The 19,316-nt window shown below is 51.1% G+C and overlaps 3 protein-coding genes across 3 annotated transcripts; 1 reads left to right on the top strand and 2 right to left on the bottom strand.

Moving 5' to 3' along the window:
- Positions 1 to 171: 171 nt before the first annotated feature.
- Positions 172 to 3,543, bottom strand: LOC100905013 (protein obstructor-E). The gene is made up of 4 exons (XM_003747435.2): positions 3,483 to 3,543; positions 3,201 to 3,401; positions 2,885 to 3,087; positions 172 to 487 (listed from the first exon to the last, which is right to left on the bottom strand). The coding sequence occupies exons 1-4, from the start codon at positions 3,532 to 3,534 to the stop codon at positions 356 to 358; spliced, it is 588 nt and encodes a 195-aa protein (XP_003747483.1). The 5' UTR covers positions 3,535 to 3,543; the 3' UTR covers positions 172 to 355.
- Positions 3,544 to 7,894: 4,351 nt separating this feature from the next.
- On the top strand, positions 7,895 to 13,854 carry LOC100897647 (mucin-5AC). Its single transcript, XM_029112620.1, has 8 exons — positions 7,895 to 8,130; positions 8,368 to 8,479; positions 8,749 to 8,905; positions 8,993 to 9,204; positions 9,321 to 9,579; positions 9,701 to 11,883; positions 12,034 to 13,079; positions 13,128 to 13,854. The coding sequence occupies exons 1-8, from the start codon at positions 7,895 to 7,897 to the stop codon at positions 13,849 to 13,851; spliced, it is 4,929 nt and encodes a 1,642-aa protein (XP_028968453.1). The 3' UTR covers positions 13,852 to 13,854.
- Positions 13,855 to 14,990: 1,136 nt separating this feature from the next.
- On the bottom strand, positions 14,991 to 18,264 carry Miga (mitoguardin). The gene is made up of 7 exons (XM_003747466.2): positions 17,939 to 18,264; positions 17,544 to 17,763; positions 17,163 to 17,413; positions 16,789 to 16,955; positions 16,564 to 16,712; positions 15,778 to 16,364; positions 14,991 to 15,648 (listed from the first exon to the last, which is right to left on the bottom strand). The coding sequence occupies exons 2-7, from the start codon at positions 17,758 to 17,760 to the stop codon at positions 15,511 to 15,513; spliced, it is 1,509 nt and encodes a 502-aa protein (XP_003747514.1). The 5' UTR covers positions 17,761 to 17,763; positions 17,939 to 18,264; the 3' UTR covers positions 14,991 to 15,510.
- Between the last annotated feature and the right edge of the window lie 1,052 nt (positions 18,265 to 19,316).

The raw sequence follows: 19,316 nt of genomic DNA, 5'->3' as shown, positions 1-19,316 counted from the left end.
ACTTTCCCCTAACTGACAGAATCTTTCGTCTGACATTCTTCAATCTTCCGCTGCGAGCGAAAGCCCTCAGCTCTACTCATGGGACCAACCCACTGGTTCGAACGCTTCGCTTTCGGATGACCGAACAGTAAGCTTCGGATCACAGAGAATCAAAATACTAGCTTCGGGTCGACCGCACGTCCCATTTTTATTCAAATCCTCCACGGTTTTCATTCTTCTGCATCGATCTGCTCAATGAGAACGAGAGAAGGCACGACAAGGAATAAATTAAAAAAGAAATTTCGGAGACACGTTCTTCGCATCTTGCAACGATTCAGGCCGGGCGTAGATGAGGGAATCATATTCCATGGGAATATCACTGCGGTCGTCGAACCTGCTGCGGTTGAACCTGTGCAGGTTTCGGCGGCGTTTTCGGCGGCTGTTGAGGCTCGTCTTCGTAGTCATCCTCGTATTGCGGTTCAGCGTGGCCGGGGGGTTTCGGCAGTTTCTGAAATAAAAACCGAGCGTCGACTAAGATGCGGAGTGAATTAAGTGAAACAGAATCCGATTCTGTGGAGAGGCCATCGGCTCCGCTATTTCAGGGACAAAGATATATCATAGACATGAAGCCCAAGTTTGTTGGAAGGTGTGCGCAGCACCACTACGAATCTTCCCGCCGCACTTCGCCATTATACTATTCCATCTAGAGAATATAACGAAGAGAAGAGATTGACACTGCTGCACCGCTTGTTCACGGTGGTTCACATTCCAACAGGTTATGGGCCCAGGCCACCATGTGTGAAAGAGTCGAAACATTGAGGATAGAATGTTGACGAAGGCTGTGCGAGTGCCTATGCGAAATCAATAGGAGTGAACCGAGTGAAAAAAAGAAATTTCCTGAACCGCGGCGTGGTGACGGAAAGGAGCCCGGCGGGAGAATGGTCAACGAGGACTCAGAATCGCGTCTGTCTTCGCGTCTGGATGAGTACATCTTCCAACAAGTGACTATGGAGGAAAACACCGCGACAGGCGAAACGGGAGAGAGACACAGGTGGAGGAAGACCTGTGTTGGGTTGATATGTGTTCAGAAAAGATCTACTGGAGTGTAGAACTGTGAATGTACGAATCCCGAGAATGAACATGGCGTGAATGCACGACTAGCTGGAAAGCGATCGACACGATATTCAAGAGAGCGTGTCGATGATGGTTGCTGCTGGACTCGATGAGAGCTAAAGACAGCTAAAGATCTCGTATCGAGAAAGCTCTGACTGTTGTCTTCGATGAGCACACCATGGTTTCGTCAATCATTTGGCAAGAATCTGAAGGAGGACCGAGGCTTAAGGTAGCGGGTCCGGTGGACAGCTTGAGAGGACCGATGCTTGATGTAGCGGGTCCGGGCGATGAGATGAGCGGACCGATGCTTGATGTAGCGGGTCCGGGTGATAAGATGAGGGGACCAATGCCATGGGTGGCGGGTCAGGATGAGAGGCCGATGCCATGTGTGGCAGGTCAGGATGAGGGGCCGATGCCATGTGTGGCAGGTCAGGATGAGGGGCCGATGCCATGTGTGGCAGGTCAGGATGAGGGGCCGATGCCATGTGTGGCAGGTCAGGATGAGGGGCCGATGCCATGTGTGGCAGGTCAGGACGACGGAAGACCAATGCCTAATGTGGCGGGTCGGGAATTGGTCGTGATGAGATGGTCGGTCGAGATGATGAACCCGTGCCATGTGTGGCAGGTTCAGATCAGCTGAAGGGTCGAAATGGGACCCAATGCCATTTGAGGCATGTTGGAATGGAGCATCGAGCGATGGCTGAGGCACGGCTCAATTGCCCGCCAGCCTTTTTCGGAACGCAGACGGAAACGCTGGAAGCGTCGTTGAGAGCGCTGGGAGCGCAGATGGAAACGCTGGGAGCGTCGAGGACGCTAAGAGCGGAGATGAGAATGCTGGGAGCGTTAGTAGCGCTCGGAGCGCGGACAAAGGCTGCTCGGGAAGCGTCGGGAATTCCAGGAAACTGGATGGGGACTCGGGGAGCACAGGAAATATCCGACCGTGCCGGGGTCAGGACAGAGATCAAAGTCAGCGGAACACCGAGCTGTCACTACCCGTCGATTATACAAGACCAAAACTGGGTCGCGGAGTGCTGCGGAATGCCAGAGAACTTCGCGAGCGATGGGAGTACTTCAGATAAGTAGAACCTAAGTTGAGTTTTCTTCGAGGGTGCCTCATCCACCTTGAATGGGAGCTCAGGTTTTGAAGCAAGGGGGAGCCTTCGAGATCGCGCTCCACTTCGAAGGATCTTCGTGGTTCTGCGCAAGGGGGAGTGTTGGAAGGTGTGCGCAGCACCACTACGAATCTTCCCGCCGCACTTCGCCATTATACTATTCCATCTAGAGAATATAACGAAGAGAAGAGATTGACACTGCTGCACCGCTTGTTCACGGTGGTTCACATTCCAACAAAGTTATGGGGTCATTGCTGACGCAGTGCGGTGGAATCAAGTTTGCTCTTATAGACGTTGATCAAAAACATCAGGGGAAAGATAAAGAGTTCCACTCGTCAGCGTTTCTAATTCTGGCGCGTGGGGTACTTCTTCCTGCCGACATGTAGTGAAAGTGATGACTGATGGCGAACACAAGGCAGATCTTCTCGTCTGTTCTGAGATATTTTGTGTAGGCACGTATGTACATCGGTCGTGGCAGGCCGAAAATTCACGGGAGCCGCGGAATAGAGCGGGAATCGCGAAATCGTTCGATGATTTTCCTTAAGGGTGGTGCCCGGGACGGAATCGAAAGGTCACTCGGTAATTATCCACCGAGTCCGGTGGCGCATCAGTCGAGAGCTTGCCGATGGGCCGATACTCTAGCCCCTTTTTCGTTCGGTATGGACCTAAGCTAAACTCACGTCGGCTAGATGCTCGCAGCCCTCAACTTTCGCCGCCCATTGGCATCCAGATGTTATGGGATCGAAGGCCAAACCGGGCTGGCACTTCAACACTTTCACTTTTCCCTTGTCGCACTGGTAGAACTCGTCACAAGTTTGCGGCCATTTCTCGTGTCGGTAATATCCATTGGCTCGCGGACAATGCAGGGATGTTTTGGCTTGTTCTGAAACGTAAGACATAGTTTCTCACCTCTCCAATGAAACACTCCGGGTCCAACCCAATTAATTCCAGGATGCAAGAGTCAAGCGATGGCTTGCAGTCAGAATCAGAACTTACGCAAATATGGACGGTCTGAGCAATCGACGTTGGTGATGACATCGCATTTGGCATAGAGCGGGTTGTGAGCCCAGATAAATGCCATACCGTCATCACACAGCTTCTGTTTGGGTACCCCATGTCGACACTCGTAGTATAAGTCGCACTGCTCTTTATCGGGATAGTATCCGTTTTTTGTAGGACATTTGAACGATGCTTGAGCTGCGGAAGAAACATATATGATGTGAGAACTTCCACCGGAATTATACTCTCGACGCTTATCGAAGAATTGAGTCTAGTTACCAAAAACACTGGTTGCCAGAACCGCCAACGCAGCAGGAACTAACGCCAACATCTTGAAGCCAACTGCAGCATAGGCAAGACAGCAGCTTGCTTTAATAAAACTTCCTTCTCGCATCAAAGAAAGCGAGCATCTTTCCCGTCAGATCTGCGGCTCCATCGGTGTTTACACAAAAAGTGCGTGAATGCCTTGTCTCCGTTCTGCTTATCATGAGCGTATCTCGGAAGCGACTCTCTTGAACTCTCTCTGCCCGAAAAGATCCTCTTCCGTCGAGGGAGCTTGCCCTTGTCGAGTCCATTCAACTCATTCTCATGTAGCTCGGCTTGGAACAGGAATTGGATTCAAAATCCTTCTCTCCTGGCAACACCGAGATACGAATCTTCTGCATTGCCCGGTCCTAATGCCGCATTCCCGTAAATAAAGCTCAAACTGCGGAGAGCCATTGTTCTCTTCAGCATGACGAGCATGGCATCGTGTCGGGAATCAAGCGAAGTCAAATTGATTCTACCGGAGCATATCGAATTTTGCCTCTTGGTTCCTGTGGACCTCAGCCCAGGCAGACATATCACCGGACTCGGCAGCTCTTTGCGGGCTCTCGTCAAACGTGGCTTCAGATGTTTCGTGATCAAGTCTCAAGATTTCTACCTACATCTCCATGAATCACTCATTGTTCCTGCCGCCTTGCCCCCCGCCCCCTCACATCGCCCATGAGGGGACGGACCGACCAGGATAGGACGTGAGCGTCCTGAAACTGGTTCTGACTCTGACTTTCAACATCCTGGACCTTCTACTCCGTGCGTCGTGCCATAAGCGAAAGATCTGATTACTGTTGCCCCAGAGTCAGTCGCTGGCGGAACTCGTCGTAAGCTTGTGGTCTGGAGTCTGGGGCGCAGGCTCTGGGCGGATCACCTCCAGGATGACCGCCAGTCACATACCTTGTCAATACTTCCGGCATCTGCTCCCTTACCCACGAGTCAATCTCGCGCGATCGCTCCTGTATTATTCCACTCGAAAAAAAAACATAGAGCTCAATTCTACCTCGACTGTGAAAATCATCGTAGCGCGTTCTCGCTGCTGCGATGATACTCCCAGACGTGCGACTCCATACTCGGATGTCCTACATGATTCGACATAACATGATCCGTCCCCTTCATGTATTTCTCTGAATCAGGTCAGCCTCGAGCGAAGCAAACTTTCGTTCCTCCTTATGGAAGGCTATCGAGAAGAAGGCGCATTAGCCGAAAAACACACAAGCCTGCTTGTCCGTTCGACTTCGTCGTCGGAAAACAAGTTCTTCTCGGCACTTCTCCCTTTGCGGTAGCTGGGACCGTGTGGAAGAAATTGAGACGAAGACGCTGCAACAATTCGATGTTTCCGCGTTTGAAAGTGACTTCGCCTTCTTTGGTTTTGTCGATGACTTTCGGCGACGGCGCGCCGTCGCAATGGAACGACCCGCTACGCTGCCGTTTCACGGAACCACGGATCCACGCAGCTGAAGAGCGAGTCGCTCCTATGGAGCCTTGTGAATAGTAGACCGCCGAGCGGGAAGATTTCATCGAATCGCGCGAGCATAAGTCCCAGAACAACAACAATGGCCGTCGAATATGACCCTCGGATCAGAGCCTAGACTTGGGAACTCATTCGATAGTGCAGAGAGTCCCCTCCCATGATTTCGTTGGATTAAGTTTCTATACTAATATATCCTGATGATTATCGTCACGCAGTGGAAGCCGATATGATGGTTGCATATAGAGAGGAGAATGTACTCAAGTACGATATCCAAAGTCCTTGATTCTTACAAAATTTTAGGCATCGGATATCGCGCTTGAATCAAGTCCCTCTCCGCGAATATTCATCGAAATCGGGTATCTTGAATATGTGACCACCGGATGCAGTCATTCTGCGCGGGCCATGAGCCCGTGATCCCGATTGACGTCGTGGATTATGAGGAAAAATAAGCAATCGATTGTAATTACGCGTAGATTTATTCGATGTCCTGTCATGATGCGCACGTCGAGATCCTCACCGGAACGCTGCTGTCTATCGTCAGGCGCCATAATATAGGTCGCTAATGATACTCCGCATCGCCGAAGATTGACTCAGAAGAAACAGCATAAGTCATATGTACATACCAAGACTCCGAGAGATGGATTATTAGGAACTTACTCGCTGCGCGGCGTCTGTTGAGCCGAGTTCGAGTTCACTCACACCCTGGAAAAGGAACTATTGATGTAGAACTACATCGTACTCTCAATGTGTTGATCGGAAGATAAAGTGTAAGCACCTGTGTCTATTCAACCATCATGCCGAAACTTCACCGAGCCGCGTTCTCATGTCGCACCCAGATTTGGGGAAATTATCACGAATCCCGAATATGGCCCTTGATGTACCCATGTACCTATTCTCAAGTCATGATGACAGCTTCCTTGACACCCGCTCGACAATCGACTTAACGAAATCGGATGGATTTGACCGCGGCAGGATTCCTGGCACGATCAACACCACCGGGATGTGACACCCCATCGAGAAGCCGCACCGGAACTCTGTAGCTGTAGATGAACGTAGAAGCCGCAGATCTGACATGAGCGATCGGACCTGAAGTAAGATGGCTGGATGAATCAAAGAACAGAAACTAAGCTAGCTAATAAACGTGGATCGACCCATCCCTTATTGGCACCCACTCACTTCTCCTCATTCACAATCTCTGATCGGATTGAGGCTGATCGTTCCACATGTACATAGTATGCATACGGGCGGCTAATTGGGTTTCAAGCGGTAGATCTTAAGGATCTTCGAGCGATGCATATGAGAACAAATCGGACCCCGGAGGCTGCTGTTGAACTCCGATACTTGATACTGCCCTATGCGCAGTGAAATCTGATCGTCCTTCTGAGACTCGAATTCCGTCGGCGGCTCTCCTCCGATGTTTTCCGAAGTCATCCGATTCTCCCCAACGATTGCTTAGTAAGTCTCAATAATGGGAAATTCCAACGTCTCAACAGAGCAAACATTTGCAATGTCCCTACGAAATCCGTCGCCCTTGCGAGTAGAGTTAGTGGAGGACTCCTACTCCCGATTCCGGTACTCTAGGGTGCCTATCGTGTCCAACAGACGTGAGCCAGCTCCTCCTCAAGCAACTCGTTTCCTCGTTCCCGCTCGAGGAATCGTTTTGGAGATCTGACAGTGGAAGCTGGTGTCGATTCCTCACATCCGTAGCCTTCCTTCGCCGTTCCCGTTAGGGCGTCTGAAGGCCGCTTCAGAGGTATCCTGTCGGTCGATTTGCGTGATGAGCCATCTCGCTCGCGGCGACTCCGAGGTTTCCAGGGAACGAAACGGCTTCCCCAAAAGCGCACGGTACGCTTGTTCTCTCTGGGAACGATCAGCTTCATCTTTGCGTGGCACCAAATGTTCCGGAGGGGCCTACCCACTCCCGTAGAGTTGAGGAGTTTGGGACTATTGAGCCTCACCCACTTATTCCGAAACTGTCGCATAAGGGAAACTTCTGCGATTATGCGGAAGTCTCCATCGCCTCCAGCGGCAGGAAACCCGCTGAGCTCTGATTTTCCGACATCGATTCCCAAAGTAACGCGTTCGGATAATGGAATAGCTCCCGGTTTGGATAGCTCCGTCGTGTTCGCCGTCAATCAGCATCGCGAACTCACGCAGATAAAAAATTGAGATTCGGCTCCAAAGAGGAGGGGCGCGGAATCGGTCGCGGTCCGCGGGCCAGCTTCTGATTAGCCCCTGCCTCTGAGCCAGCTAGTCCGAAATGCTTCCCCAGGTGCCGTGAAACAATAATCGGAATGAGAATGATGGACAGAAGAGAAAAATAATAGAAATGATGCTGCCTATCTCGCAAGATTCGATCGGAGTTCGAGCGATTGGGAATCCTCCAGGTGTGTCACCGCAGCGCGATCGGCAGCTGATGGAGCCATCGTACGAAGCTAGTATTTTCAGTCGAATCTTAATGGCATATCCCGCCAGAGAGAAGCGTGAAGACCCATAGGTCCATTGGTATTCCGAATCAACGAGCAGAAGATCGAGCCATATGACTGAAGGAAGTCCAGTATTTCGTCATGTCAGCGATTCCATGAGCGGACGCTGCTCCGTGCGCTGCGAGTCGTATTTCGTGGGTATGTTCGAAAACAAGGATCACAAGCATCATTTACCTAAAGAAAGATGTGTTCGAGAAGCGCAGCGCAGTGGTGAAAATCGAAGGTGGTGCCGCTCAAAAACGAGGTTTATATGGAAAAATAGCAGCACGTCGGGTGAAAATTCATAGCCCGAGCCTTAATGACTCGGTCGAAGTGAGAGAACTTGGAAAAAAAAATGTGAACCACGAGACTCTGACTTCAGTGAAAGCAAAACACTAATCCACTCGGTGTGATTCGAGGAATGTGAGCGCTAGCTGGCTATGTCTTTGGACCGAGGTGACTCGGGTGGGCTACCACGACAGCAACAACAACCGCAACAGCAAGCGTTGTTGCTGCCACCATCGCAAACGCAACAGCAGCATCAGCGACCGCAGCTACAGCAGCGTCCTGAGTCTCAGCAGTCCGCTGCTGTTGTGGCGGCGTCTAGTGGGCCCCAAAAGTCTACGGAGGAGAGAAACATGGTTCCTGAGAAAGAAAATGCCAAAGATTCGAATGGGTTAGTCCTTCCTAAGATCGGCTGCAGCAAGATATACCCCGTGCAGATCAGGCAGGGGTCCTATCCTATTGGGACTGAGCGAGCGAGATGCGGTACAGACTATACTCGCAAAGTCGTTGATAGAGGGAGACCGACAGAGAAGGATTCCAACTCATTCTGAGAATTTCTCTGAACGAGCATAGAATCTATAGTGTGCGCCTAATCGAATATTGTCGAAATAGAAGGGCTATTTTCCAGGTTTTCTGCCATAAGTTCGTCGTCTGTTGTGGCGAGTGAGGATCCTCGTCAGGTGGGGAAGGAATACAAGAAATGGCAACACAACGAGCTAGAAAGGAGGCGGAAAGACAAGGTTCGTTGGAACGAATCCCCCACATTCGAGGAGTCCCTCCTCAGATGCGGATCCAGGAGGGTGCTTCGGTATCACTCAGAGCTCGATATTTATTGAATTTTCTGCCGGGCGGTTCTTCCATGGTTCCGCGACGTCGATGCGAGATACATCGAGTCAAATTAAAGTCTCCTGAGGGAGGGGGGGAAGAGGGAAACTTTTCGAGGAAGGACTCAGAGGCGAAGAGTATCGACTTATCCACTCTATTGCGAACCTCCTTTGCCCTCTTCCAGATATCAGCTGGAATTCTTCGCCTGGGTGAGCTCCTTCCGGAGCGAGATCCCCGACGGATGGCAAAAGTGGACATTCTATGCCGAGCTTGCACATACATCACCTACCTGAGAGATCTCAACGAGAGAATTGTGGCTGATAAAGTTTCTGCGGTTCATGGTGAGGCCCCGATAATATATGATCATCTTCGGCCGTCCCCTCCTCATAGTCTTGAGCTTCTATCTCAGCATTGGGAACATTTTGCAGCTATCATGTTGAAGGATATGCGCAACCAGATTCGCGACTTGGAGAAAGTCAATTCGAACTATATGAGATTGCTCCAGAAGTACGGCATTTCTCTGTGTTCGGAGCCCAGCGCCGTCGCTAGCATATCGGACGCACGGAAAACAGCCCTCGAGAAGGAATCCGTCAAGGACGGGGGCTCTGACAGAACGAACGCGATCGATTCTGTCCCAAAGGTTCGTTTTTTTAATTATTTTCTCAGTAAGTTCTTATCTCCGAGTCGATAGACTTCTGCCGACGAATGCGAGAACTTGCGCCGTCTTTCTCACGGATATCCGCTCCCAATTAACAGGAGGGACAAGTATCTTCGAACGTGTCGTCCACGACGGCACCGCTCACACCGAAACCCGATACGATGACCTTGAACTCTCTCGGCGTGAATTCCCTCCCCTTGAATGGTTTGCTCCAACCTCCTCTGATGCAATTGGGAACAGCGCAAGGCCAACCTATTTTGATGATCAATGATCAGACGGGCACTGTCTTGACTCAGGCATCGAACGTCATCATCCCCGCACAAACGCAGACGCAACCAATAATCATAAATGGACCGGGTGAGTAGGTGGATCAGCATTCACGGGAACGCTTCACCTCTTCCATCGCTCTCAGGTTTTCCTTCGCTGGAAGCTTACGATTCCGCTCGCGGAGCCTTAATAAACGAAATCTAAATTTCAGGTGGTCCCCGGATCGTGAACGCTGTGTCCAGTGCGACGGGAACAGATCTCATTCTGAGTAACGGTCAGGAATTGCTGGTTCAGTCGGCGACGGATCCTAAGGCCACAATCGCCATGGGTGGCCACCAGATCCTCTCGTTGAGCGGTGCCAGCGGAACGATATTGCTGCCGTCCGCGAGTGGAGGGCTCGGACTGCCTATCGTATCCCATACGACCTCATCTTCCCACGGATTCTCGTTCGTCAACACGGCCGCCATGAATCAGGCTCCGATCCTACAAACGACAGCGAACGCCGCCGCCAGGAAACCCATTCTGAGTTTGGCCACGAACTCCAACGGCAAGCCTGTAGTGACTCTATCAACGTTGCTCATCGATAATACAGCTGGATCTCACGATGCGTCCGCCGCTCCGGCCGCTCCCGCCCCCGTGACGAATTTCCGGGAAAAACCCCAAACGAACACGAGCGTTGCCACGGAGGAAGATCCTTCGAGGAAATCTTCAGCGACACTTGTCGACGGGACTCAAACAGCGGTAATCAACGCCAACACTATCAATACGGTCCACGCCGTGGCTGGGGATATCGCGAAGAATGCCGGTCTCAAAAGGCCTGCGAGTACGCCGAGCGGCTCATTTTTCCTGATGGCCCAATCGACGACCTCCTCGTCTCCCACAACATCCCAGCCCACGGTTGTCATGAGCAGCATGGGCAGCAAGAAGCGGAAGACTTCCAGCTCGAACGGTATCTCTTTCGAGTCTGAAGAGGAGAAGGAAGAATCGCAGATCGCCAACGCTTCGTCAACTGACATATTAGCGCAGGCTACGGAGAGTATTTTCAATTCACAACCTCAACTTCCGGGCCTGGCTTCGCCTCCGCCACCGCCTAAAACAACGGTCGCGTTCACCTCTCATTGCAGCAATCAGCGTCAGCCGACAGTCGCTTCTCAGGGCGCAAATTTCTCAGCTCAGGTTCCGGCTCCGGATAACACTCCGGATGCATTCCACTCAACTTCTCTCAGTCGCAACGTCAAGCAGCAACTACCTCAGCCCGAGCAGAATCCTCCGAAAAGAGTGTCGGTGGTCGCATCGAGCAACTTACCGACCGTTGCGGTCACGGCAGCGATTCCGGGTCCCACGAGGCAGCCTCTCAAGGCGAAAACGGCCCAGCCCGCTCCTCCCAAATCTTCAGCTACAAATATCGTTCCTGAAAGCATTGTGAAGGATTCTCAGCCAAAACAAGTCGTCCAGATCTCATCGCTCGAAAGTCCGAGAGTCCGGGTGGTGCACGCCATGCAGACCACTGATCGGGAGCAACGTCTCACCTCAACACCTATACCCTCGACGAACAGTGTCGTGACGCTTCCGTCGAAAACTCCTGTTGGTAAAACACGCATTTCTAGTTCGGTCGTCCCTCAAGAAAAGCGCGCTACCACCATGAGTCACGCCAGTGCGAACGGTGCGGTCGACACGGGCACGACAGCGGCGACTGCTACAGCTGCTGCCGCTGCGACGAGCTCCACATCTCCACCAACGTCTACGATTGCGACGAGCGAGACGAATACTAAAGACGATGAACAGAAAAGAGCCGGTCCGAGAACCGTAGCGCAAGCCTTGAAAGCTGCGGCAGCATCTTCGTCGTTAGCGGCATCATCGGCCTCTGCGTCGTCTTCGTCGTCGAGCTCGACGTCAACATCATTAGCTATGCCCACGAACACTGTACCCACGACGAGTCACGCTCTGGGCATCCCTCTGATATCGAACTCTATCAATGTGAACACTACTCGAGGCTCCAACGCGAACCCGCTGTATGGCGTCCAGATCCAATCGGCTCCTCCCGTCTCTCTGAGCGGTTTGTCGATGCCGACTCTGCAGTCGAGTGATAGCCCGAATTCGCCCCGTCTAAGGCTCCCGCCGATGGACTATCGACAGAGTCACGGCTTAACTATTCCGCCCGCTCCATCCCCTATGCAAAATCTGCAACATCCGCCCAAATCCCAGGAGCCAGAGATGGCAACGAAGAGCATAAACACACTCAACCAAACATCCGATAAACGACCAAACAGCAACGGGCCGAAATGCAGTTCTCTCAGCAACGAGACCGGTTTCTCTAAAAGTATTTCGCCCCCGTCGCGGAGCCCTCGGGGAGAAATTCTTTCCCCGATCCAGAGCCCCGACGTTAACCGAGCTGTCAATCGATCACTTTCCATGGAGCCTCCTCTTCAAAGCCAGATCGTCATACAGCCACCACCACCGCAGCAGCAGCAGCAGCAACAACAACAACAACAGCGGCAACAGATCCAATCGCATCAACTGCGACGGCCACCGCAACAATCGCAGCAGCAGCATCAAACTCAACACTCACAGCAGCAGCAGCAGCAAGTGCAACAGCAGCAGCAGCAGCAACAAGTACAACAACATCAACAACAGCAACACCAACAACAACAGCTATGCAATTATTCTGCTGAAAGTCTCATCGGACCTTCTATAGTTCAGTGTTCGTTGAGAAATTCGTCGAATCAGCTGAACTCCCCATACTCGACCGAGAGCCTCCTCCAAACGGGTGGGGCCGGTGACACGATCACGCTTTCGTCCGCCGGTTCACCCACGTACATTAACAAAAGAATCGATCACATGAATGGTAACGCACACTCCACAAAATCCGTAGTAGCTCAGAGCATGAACACTCCGTATAACGTGAACTATTCGACTCCGACCGAGAGACCCATGTACCATCATAACAGTAGCAGCCAGTCGCTCCATTCTACGTTACCACCGCCACCTTCGACAGCGACAGCTGCCACGGCCACGGCTTCGGCGCCTCAGCAGCAACAGCAATCCCAACAGACGAGTAACTCGAACGTGCCAGCAGCTACAGCGACAACTTATACGCCGTATAATTTGGACAGTTTCTGCAATAACTCCTCTCTCAACTACACTTCTTCGATCCATCATTCATCGCAGAACAACAACAGTAACCATCACAATTTCGCGGGGGTCAATAGTGGCATGAACAACGATTACTTTATTCCGTCGCGAACAAACCCGACCCCGGAGTACGGTTCGAATAGCCTTATCCAGAGCAGTCCTGTGAGTCAACACATCTACCAAAACTCCCACAGCGGATTCCACTCCCAAGCGAGCTCATCCCTCAGTAGCGATTTCCCTCACCCTCCATTGAATCTTCACGACCACTCGACGGGAGTTCTCATGAACAATTTCGCACCGCCCGTGACCCCAGTCCCACCACAGTTCTTGCCGAGCGCGGATAAGGGAAATAAGCAAATTTCGCCGGCGAATATTTTCGGGATCTCTGTACCCACATCGAAATGCCCACCATCGTCTATCGCAGGTTACCCTTGCGACACGACGGACGTCGGTGGGGAGTCGCAGTCGAGTAGAAGTAAGGCTTTGAATCACTCGCCGAGCGCAAGCAACGGAAGTAGCGGTGGCAACTGCAACAATCCTGGCGGTAACAGCGGTAACAACAACAAGCCCGCTCAAAAAACCAGATCGAGTCAATCTTTGGATAGCTACACGATGATGAGCTCGGATTCGAGGTCGTCTTCGACACTGGGTGGCTACTTCGATTTCGGTATGGTCGGTTCAGCATCTGCGAACGCTTTCAATCAATGCTCATCTTCGTCGAGCGGACAGAAGCCCAGTCACCAGAACCGGATGTGGCCGCCGATGGCAACTTCATCTCACGCATTCTCCGACGGAGGCTATTTGTTCATGCCCGCTCGTTCCTCATCGTCCGTGACCGCAGGTCACAGCAGGAGCACTCCTACATGTCTGCCTGCCAGTGGATATCATCAATCCGTATCGGATACAACGAATCGACAGCACGGTAGCAGCAGCAGTAGCAGCGGCAGCCATTCGCAAACGAATTTCAACTTAAGTAACATAATTCCTGATATTGGTTGTGGCCCCCAGAACAGCGGCAGTGTGCTCCCTGTACCGAACGGGCAAGTGGATTCACTTTACGCTGGTCGCCCGCATCCGCCGCCCGTGCCCCCGTCCCTCTCGAACTCATTTCTAGCCCCTTCCCGGCATTCGGGCTCAACGCCGAGGAGTGCGACGTTCGCACTTTTCGATAAAGATTTCGATTCTCGTAACGTGACCGGTATCGATCGGGTTTCTCAACTGAACTTCTGAGCATCGCTCCCCTTGAACGGTCCGGTAGTTCGCGCAGACCTTGGCGTATGCTGCGACTTTCGCAGTGGAACGCTCTGTCGGGGCAGCTCACAACCAATCGCAGAAATCGAGACCGCATAGGTCTTCGACCATCAGCATCGTCACGAGTCACGACCCCCCTAGAATAGAATGTTGGAGAAGTCAGGTTCGAGTGCTCAACTCGATCAGTTCTCTAGAAATTCTTGGCTCGGATATCATCATTCGAAGCGGGACTTGTATATTTTGGTGCAAGGGCTCGTTGGGCCTCGAGGCCCCCTTTCACAAGTGCATCAATGTCTGTAAGTATGTATGTCCCAGAGACGGGAATTCGGAGGTTGTGTTCTCGGGGTTTTTGGGGAAGCTTTGCTTCACGCCCCCTCATATATTCTCATATTCCAGTCAAAGACTCTTGAAGTGCCTCTCCGCGTAAACCGGAGCGGCTCTAGTGTTGTTGTTGATCGAGGCTAGCTCATTCTCCCTTACCCCGATTGCCTCTTCTGCATCGAGAGAAGTATTGGATTATTCGGTCAGTGACTTGGCATCGCATCAGAGAAATGATTCTGAGGTTCGTTCGTCACTCGCGTAGAGCGTCGGAATGCTTTTTCGGCACCCCGAATCTCCAGCATCCGTTCCCGCGGATGCCGCTCAGAAGCAGAGCAGCCACCCAAGACCAGTGTCAAGATCTCTCTGACGCGGAGTTCGAGCTTTTTTTCTTCTCTTGGTTGATCCGATCGTTCCTTCATACAACGAGTTGCGGAATCGCTTCCGTTTTTAAACAGCCGTGTATCTCGCATGCTCCGGCTTAATTTATCTTTTATACCATACACATATACATACATGCGTATATGATTGCGCACGAAATTCGGACATATTACTAATGACTTACAATAATATAATTGACGAAGATGACGAATATTTATCGATGAGTCCTCTGAGGAAGCTATGGTGGTAGGCTTCGACGAGGGGAACGCTTCGAATATCTGTGATAAGCTATCCGTCACAAAAACCCAAACGTCCTAATGGTGTTCCACTCTGATCCCACTAGATTCACTAGATACAGATCCTCGTGATCTCTGGAAGAAACTGATGTTTGGAACTCAAGTTTCGAGATAATGAATCGCACCCAATAAAATTTATTCTACAATACAGCTGCTCCCGAGCGAAAATTGTGGTTCTCTTCACTTATATCGGCGATACAGTAGAGGTAAAGAAAAACAATAATTATCAAGATGTTCCCCATCACTGCTCTTTTTAATTTACAAATTCAACACGCCCATTATGAGGATAGATGCATGAACAAGTGTAGAATCTCGCTCTCAACATAATAAGCTTCAACAGCTGCAATACAGGGACTCTCCGAGTGTACGTGAAAATTGAGGAGCGGCTTAACTGTAGAGTCTCCACGTTATCCGAGCCCGGGAAGTCCTTTGAGCGGATGGAAATGCTTCAGTCCTGAATCTGGATCTGCAACCCGCGAATGAAGCTCGTGGAACCTCTCGAGCAGGTTGGGAAGCCGACTGGACTCAAAAGCCACGAGTCGTGACCACGGAATCGCATCTCGGAGACACTCCGATATCATTCTGCGGTCAGCACAAGCATATGAAGCTTCAGATTCTCTCCGATACCGATCGTATATCGAAATCAGATTCCGAGGCGCTGCGCGATCCTATCAACGGTCAGTTGCGATAGTCCAAAAATATCCTCTGCCATTTGCTCGACTGTGGTGTAACGAACTTTCTTGAAATCGAAGACGTCCACCATCAAGCTCATGACTTCTTGCTGTAATGAATATTTAAGCCGATCACTGCCCGTAGGAAGCTCCGCTCGGGCAGACCCGACAACAGAAGTTTTGGGGCTGATACGAAAATGACGGAGTTCGGACTCCGAGGAAAAACGGTCGTTACCCACCTTGAAATGAAGACAAGTATCGCGAAGGTCCTGGTTCGTACCGAGGAATCCCCAAGCTAACACCGGTGTTAGATTCTCAGCCACGTTGTAGAAATGTGTGAAGAATCCTTGGTCGACTTTGACTCGACTTTTCTTGGCCTTTATGACCGACCACACGGCGGTCGACAGAGCCGTTTCACGAAAACCGGCGGAGAGCCATCTATTCTGGATGACCGACAGAACTGACTGTGGAGGATCGTCGAGATCGTCGAAAGCCTCAATCAGCAAGAAATCGAAAACAACATCGTAGATCGTCAGGGCGGATACCCCGCGAGCCCTCAATTCTCGCTCCATTATGTCTCGATTTTCCGGCTGATCGACCCATTCGATAAGTTTCACGTATGCTTCTAAGCAGTATTTTGGATCTTTTTCGGCGTAGACGAGCAGACCAGCCAAAATTTGAGATCCGGCATCAATGTACATCGTCCGAACGGAATTCTGTCGCGTCAGATGTTGGAAGGCCAGACGAACGCAATGTAATTTCGCCAAATACTCTTCATCGGTATGACAGTTCACCAAATTGGTTCGGATTGCTCGAGCAGGTACGCCTGTGAAAGAATGAACTCAATCTAGGGACTTGTGGGAGAAATTCCCATTTATGGAAAAGCACGGCCAAGTTCGAGAGCTCCGGGCTAGTCGATGCTAAGTTTGCAGGAGAACTGGAATGGCACGGGATCCAAAGCTTTTTTTTTCTTACTTATACCCGGAGTACTGGCTCATTGACCTGAAGCGAAATCTGGAGCTCACCGTCACACTTGAGCAGCGCAAGAGCATTCTGGTAAAGATGTAATTCTTCCGGGTTCACGGCGTCTTCGAAATCTTTCAAGTTGGCTATATCGCCCTCAGCTGAGACGAAACTTTCTTCGTCGAAACTTGTCACGGTACGTGCGTCGAACCTGAATAGAGGATGAATCAGTCAACATCACTCCGAAAATTTCCTCATTCTTCCAATAGCTCGTAGAGAGCACCGACCTGTCATAGTCTTTCAAATGGCCTCCAGCGATCGAGCTCTTGTCATCGGTGATTTGGAAGAGGAGAGAAGTGTTGTCGAGGAAAAGCTTCGAAGTGTTGTCTCGTAGCTTGAACGCTTGTTTCATGACGATATTCAACTGACTGACGAACTCAGATTCAGCATTAGTCTGAAATTCGAAACAGATATGACCCGTGAGTCTTTCGCATTCGGATCGAGCTGCAATTGACCGGTACCTATGTAGCTCCTCGATAGAGAAAAACGCATGAGTCCACTGATATATACCTAAATCATAGATCCGATGATGGCTTTGCGATTTCGGTAGCCACCGTATATCCGTCGACTCAGCCGCTTCATTTCGGTACGAAAAACTCACCGGCAAAGCCATGAGCGCGACTCCTCCATTGGAGTTCGGTAAATTTTGGAACACGCTTACAGCATCCTCCCAGTAATGGATGGCTGTGTCGAGCGCCTCCATACCCATGACTCCGTATTGCTGAGGCGTGAACTCCTCCTTTTGCTCAGGTAGCACCGTGTTCAGAGTCGTCACCGAACCCTTGTCCACGTCCCGGAACTGTCGACATCGCACACACAGCGGGGATGGCATGCTGCGGAGTTGCGGGATGTCTGCGGGGAAGAGCATTGAATTTTGTCTGGGAGGACTGGTGAATCAAGGGTCGGATACAGCTCCTCGAAGAGCTTGGTTTTATCGCACAAGGTAAATAATGATATCGAGAGTAAATATTGAGAATCTTACCTCCATTCAGCCCCCTGAATGAGTAAATTCGCTTCCGATCGCTATTCGGGGCACTGGTTCTCGAACCAGTGTCCTTGTCACGTTTCCATCTGAACCACAGACTAGACGCAATGCTGAACACAAGTACCGTGCCCCCACAAACCAAAAATATCACTTTGGCTTTCAACGGCACCGTCGGTAGTTTGATAGAGGAGCCCGCGCGGATCGAGAGTGACATGATCTGGAAGAGAAGCGGTGAGTTCGGAAGCTCTACTACGAACTTCCTCCATGCTCTCCACAATCGTCTATATCTGCCGGAATGCGGGGAGAGCTCTGGAAGATCCAGAGTGTGGGGAAACCTCCCTCGGACCGGAACTCTGCTCGGCAATCATGTCTTCCGATTTCCTTGCACTTACCGTTTGCCGAAGGCTTGCGCAGATATTCTGCTGGCGAATCCGGGATAGATGTCACTCGTAAGAGGTGAACAGATATCAACTTCATTCGTCAGGGTGGAAGATCAAAAGCTCGGGGGCAAACTTGACCACAGTCCGCGAGGACAGCATCGCAGGGTCAGATGAATGTGGAGTGGCAGCCTCTCGAGCAGGACCAGGAAGATTCGATCGCTATGCCCTCCTTCTCGCAACCCACTCGATCCACATGGAGATCACCTCCTGAATGACATGACTGGATACTTGGATACGGTTAGCACAGCGTGCATGTTTTCCTTTCGTTGACTTCTGTCGGCTTCGGAGAAGGACCGCGCCATTTTGTCCCGTACCGATACCTTCGAAAAAAGCGCGCGAAAGAGCAGTTAGTCGTCGAGCATTTGGCTCGCTCTTTGATAATAAATCGACGATTCCTCCTCATTGTTGTGCATAGAATCTCTCGCGACTCGTGAAACTCTTGAGGGCTCTTTCGAGGAGAAGTTTTTTCTGTTTCCCGAAACGCTTGCTCCGAACATCTATACGAATGTGGAACCACTGTCGAGATCCCGGCAATGGCTCTGGGAATCTCGGAATCTTCGACGGATAGTGGGTCTATAGTCTGAATTGAGAGTCATGCAGGTGCGGCCAAGATGATCGAATGGTAAGTTTCCCGTGCTCAAGGGGTTTCAGAATGAGATCCCGGCAAGGATTGACGCTACGCTCCGCTCTTCTCATATTATTATCAGACTGTCGAGATGCTCCTGCCAATGGTGGACGTCGGTAGAAGAATTTCGAACAGTGTTCCACACGGTGAGGTCTGATCGGGATACCTTCAGGCGGCGATCCAAGTCGCAGAAGCCCGAGATCGCTGTCAAACTTGGAATGAGACAATGCCATCGCTTCAGCCATCTCATACGCCCATAAATTGCGCAACTATGCGGAGCGACCGAGTTCGCTGGAAACTTCGATTCTGTGATGGACCACAGCGTATTCTCATTTGAATGCACACTGGATGATTACGAGAGGTGAGCGAGATTGGTCGACGCTGACCTAGTGGAGACCGCGTCGTCCTCGGGAGCTCTGCGAGCCTGTCAGACCCGGCAATACCTCCCTGTTCCAGCGAGCGCGTCTACGGTTGCGAACAATTCTCTGCTTAAGCGTGAGAAACGTAACCAGAATTGAGTCATCGCGACTGAATTCGTCAGTGAAGACTCGAATATTGTGAACTATGATATCGCTGAACATAGGAAAAACAACCATGAATTATCCTGATCACTTCAGTGGTTTTGCTCCCGGAGCTTCCCGGATTCGACAGAATGATTGTGACGTATATTTCCAGCTTGACAAATTTTCCGGTCGCGCAATGGGT

The sequence above is a fragment of the Galendromus occidentalis genome, unplaced genomic scaffold (assembly GCF_000255335.2).
Source record: "Galendromus occidentalis unplaced genomic scaffold, Mocc_1.1 scf7180000077522, whole genome shotgun sequence".
Lineage (NCBI taxonomy): Eukaryota > Metazoa > Arthropoda > Arachnida > Mesostigmata > Phytoseiidae > Galendromus > Galendromus occidentalis.
This window is presented reverse-complemented; position numbering and strand designations above follow the sequence as displayed.

What these genes read in the sequence shown, in the direction of transcription:
- Miga (XM_003747466.2), bottom strand. Translation starts at nt 17,760, where the DNA reads ATGTCACTCTCGATCCGCGCGGGCTCCTCTATCAAACTACCGACGGTG. An exon ending in TCGCGCTCATGGCTTTGCCG is followed by an intron (nt 16,956 to 17,162) that starts GTGAGTTTTTCG and finishes TTCGAATTTCAG; the next exon opens with ACTAATGCTGAATCTGAGTT. An exon ending in TGCGCTGCTCAAGTGTGACG is followed by an intron (nt 16,365 to 16,563) that starts GTGAGCTCCAGA and finishes ATTCTTTCACAG; the next exon opens with GCGTACCTGCTCGAGCAATC.
- LOC100897647 (XM_029112620.1), top strand. Translation starts at nt 7,895, where the DNA reads ATGTCTTTGGACCGAGGTGACTCGGGTGGGCTACCACGACAGCAACAA. An exon ending in AAAGGAGGCGGAAAGACAAG is followed by an intron (nt 8,480 to 8,748) that starts GTTCGTTGGAAC and finishes GCCCTCTTCCAG; the next exon opens with ATATCAGCTGGAATTCTTCG. An exon ending in TAAAGTTTCTGCGGTTCATG is followed by an intron (nt 8,906 to 8,992) that starts GTGAGGCCCCGA and finishes AACATTTTGCAG; the next exon opens with CTATCATGTTGAAGGATATG.
- LOC100905013 (XM_003747435.2), bottom strand. Translation starts at nt 3,534, where the DNA reads ATGTTGGCGTTAGTTCCTGCTGCGTTGGCGGTTCTGGCAACCAGTGTT. An exon ending in CTCAGACCGTCCATATTTGC is followed by an intron (nt 3,088 to 3,200) that starts GTAAGTTCTGAT and finishes CTTACGTTTCAG; the next exon opens with AACAAGCCAAAACATCCCTG. An exon ending in GCTGCGAGCATCTAGCCGAC is followed by an intron (nt 488 to 2,884) that starts GTGAGTTTAGCT and finishes TTTTTATTTCAG; the next exon opens with AAACTGCCGAAACCCCCCGG.